This window comes from Conger conger, chromosome 7 (genome assembly GCF_963514075.1).
Source record: "Conger conger chromosome 7, fConCon1.1, whole genome shotgun sequence".
NCBI classification, from domain to species: Eukaryota; Metazoa; Chordata; class Actinopteri; order Anguilliformes; family Congridae; genus Conger; species Conger conger.
This window is the reverse complement of record NC_083766.1, coordinates 1,910,090-1,912,589: the sequence shown is the minus strand read 5'-3', so window position 1 is coordinate 1,912,589 and position 2,500 is coordinate 1,910,090. Positions and strand designations below refer to the sequence as shown.

Sequence of the window (2,500 nt, the reverse complement as noted above, 5' to 3'; positions counted from 1 at the left end):
TGTTCCTGGCCTAGTGCTACACGCCGAAGCGTGCCGGTCATCAGAGCACCGGCCACATGGAACACAAGGACCAGCAGCTCCAGGTAGAAGGTCCAGGTAAGACCTCACCTGGTGTTCACAGATACTAATGGCACGATTGTCATGCGTTAACCCTCCGCTTCCTCCGGGAGCATTATTCTCACACACGGAATAATGCACTTTCACCTTTGACCTTTCCAAAAAAAAACAACAAAAAAAAAAAGTCAAAAGGGCAAAAAAAAATAAAAATAAAAAGAAGCTAGGCTAACATTCTGTCACAGTGTCAAAGACATCTCTACTCTCAAAGGCTCCAGACTGGGGAGAAGCAGTGTGTGTCGGACGATGTAGCTTAGGGCGTCGTGTACTGTACGTATAACATTTCAAAGGAAACGTTCTGAGAATGTTTGCCTAATGAGTGCAGAAATGTGGCATTCTGTATGTGTGACATTTGAAGGGAAACGTTGTGAGAATGTTTGCTGAATGTAAGTGAGCTGTGTGCAATGCGTGTACAACGCAAACGCAATCTGAGAAGGGGATTTCAGCCAGTGCGGAGGTGTTGAGCCAAATGTCTACAGTATGAACACAAAACAAATGTGTAACACAAAACACAGGCACCAAAATCACAGCATTCTTAAGTAATAATAACAATAATAATAATAATAATAATAATCGTAATAATAATAATAATAATAATAATAATAAGGTTAGGTCATGGTCATTTGGTGTATATAGCTAATCATGTATGAATGAGTGAATAAATAAATGAATAAATAAATAAATAAATAAATAAATAAATAAATAAATAAATATTAATTAGGAAGTGACCCTGACTTCATTAAGAAGTCACCCCATCATATGAATGTGAGAAACGTGTGTGTTGTACAGTACACCCACTAGCGCAGATATCAGCCTTTTACAGTCTGTGAGGGTTAGCATGGACGTCAGATTATTAGGTGCGTTTCACATAGCGCTGCTGATCATGTTGTGTGTTACTCTGTGGTGCATTGTGGGCGTGGGGCGGGGGTCATGCAGGGTTCACCCCGAGGAGGCCAGCATGTGCCAAAGTCCGTTTTTGACGTGGGACTCAGAAAGGCACATTTACTCACTCCCTCCCTCCAGGCGAACTCAGGCTAAAACAATAAGCGTCGCTGGGTAAGAGATGGGACAGGGTTAACTCAGAGGAACCGCGAACGACTCCCCGCGATATCACACTGCGCGAGACTCAGCGCTGTGACCTAACAGGCTAGAGACCGATGGCTGTTAGTGAAGCCTTCCGTTCCTATTGGCTGCCGGTGTCTGAGAGAGCTGACTATGGCGGCAGGCAGCCAATAGCAGGGCAGCCTTTCTATGCTGCTCATGGCAAAGCAAGCAGGCAGAGGACCGTGGATCCAGAGCAGGAGGACCGTGGACCCAGAGCAGGAAGGATGGAATTAACTGAGCTTGTTCACTCTCAGTCCACTGCGACTAGAGTCAACCCGGGAGCATCCAGGCACACCTGACAACAACCGGACACCGGAACCAAAAACAACGAAAAAGACCACCTAAATCTATATAGATATATCTACAGTATCTGTAGCTAAACCTATGGAGACTTGCAAATATCAAAAAATGAATAGATTTTTTTCTTTAAACAAATACAATAGCAACTCATTTGACAACACTTGGCATCGTTTTAAACATGGAATTGACTTGGGGGGGGGGGCGTGTGGTGGCTTTCTGAGTTCACTTTGGGTTTGATGTCATGAGCGTGGGCTTCCTGTTGACATACGTGGCCCAGTAGACGAGGTTGAAGATGAAGAAGAGCACGGGGAAGATGATGCGGGAGATCTGATCCACTCGACTGACGCGGTTGTACGACTTCTTGCCCTCCATGAACTGCTCCTCCATGCGGGAGAGCTTGACCGGGGCCGCCGGCGAGGTGGCACTCTTGGCGATGGTGGTCAGACCCTGGTCTTTGGCTACGTTGATGGCGTAGGTCGTGCCCACGATGTTGAACGTATTGTTGGCCTTTTTGGACAGTGATGTCGATTCCCTTCTCTGAAACAAAATCCAGAAATAACAGGCGAGTTTGTGTACCGCTTTTAATTCAAGGCGCCTTACAATTACTGCCTCTCATTCACGCACGCACGCACGCAGCCACAGCGAAAGGCAGCCGTACAAACGCACAAACTAACTCGGCTCGCAATTCAGGGTTAGGTGGTTTGCTCAGGGACACTTTGACACACCCAGGGGGGAGACTGAACGGGCCACCTTCCGACTGCCAGAGGGCCACTCTCACCTCCTGAGCCGATGCCGCCCACTAACTCAAAATAAATATATACACACAACGCCTCTGCTTTTAACTAGTTCAAGAAGTTATACTTCCCAAAAAAAAAACTAAAAGCTAAAAAGTTTGGGGACAGCAACACAATTTCTGTAGTCTTGGCTCTGCCCTCCAGCGCGCTGGATTGAAATGTGCTGAAAATGCGCTACAATGGGGGGG

General features: G+C 46.4%; 1 protein-coding gene across 1 annotated transcript in view; it reads right to left on the bottom strand.

Moving 5' to 3' along the window:
* LOC133132565 (gamma-aminobutyric acid receptor subunit alpha-3-like) overlaps positions 1-2,500 on the bottom strand; it is a 133,914-nt gene that overhangs the window by 3,994 nt on the left and 127,420 nt on the right. Inside the window, exon 10 of the mRNA XM_061248047.1 lies at positions 1,770-2,050. Within this exon, the coding sequence (XP_061104031.1) occupies positions 1,770-2,050 (281 nt within the window). The remainder of the gene's footprint in view (positions 1-1,769; positions 2,051-2,500) is intronic.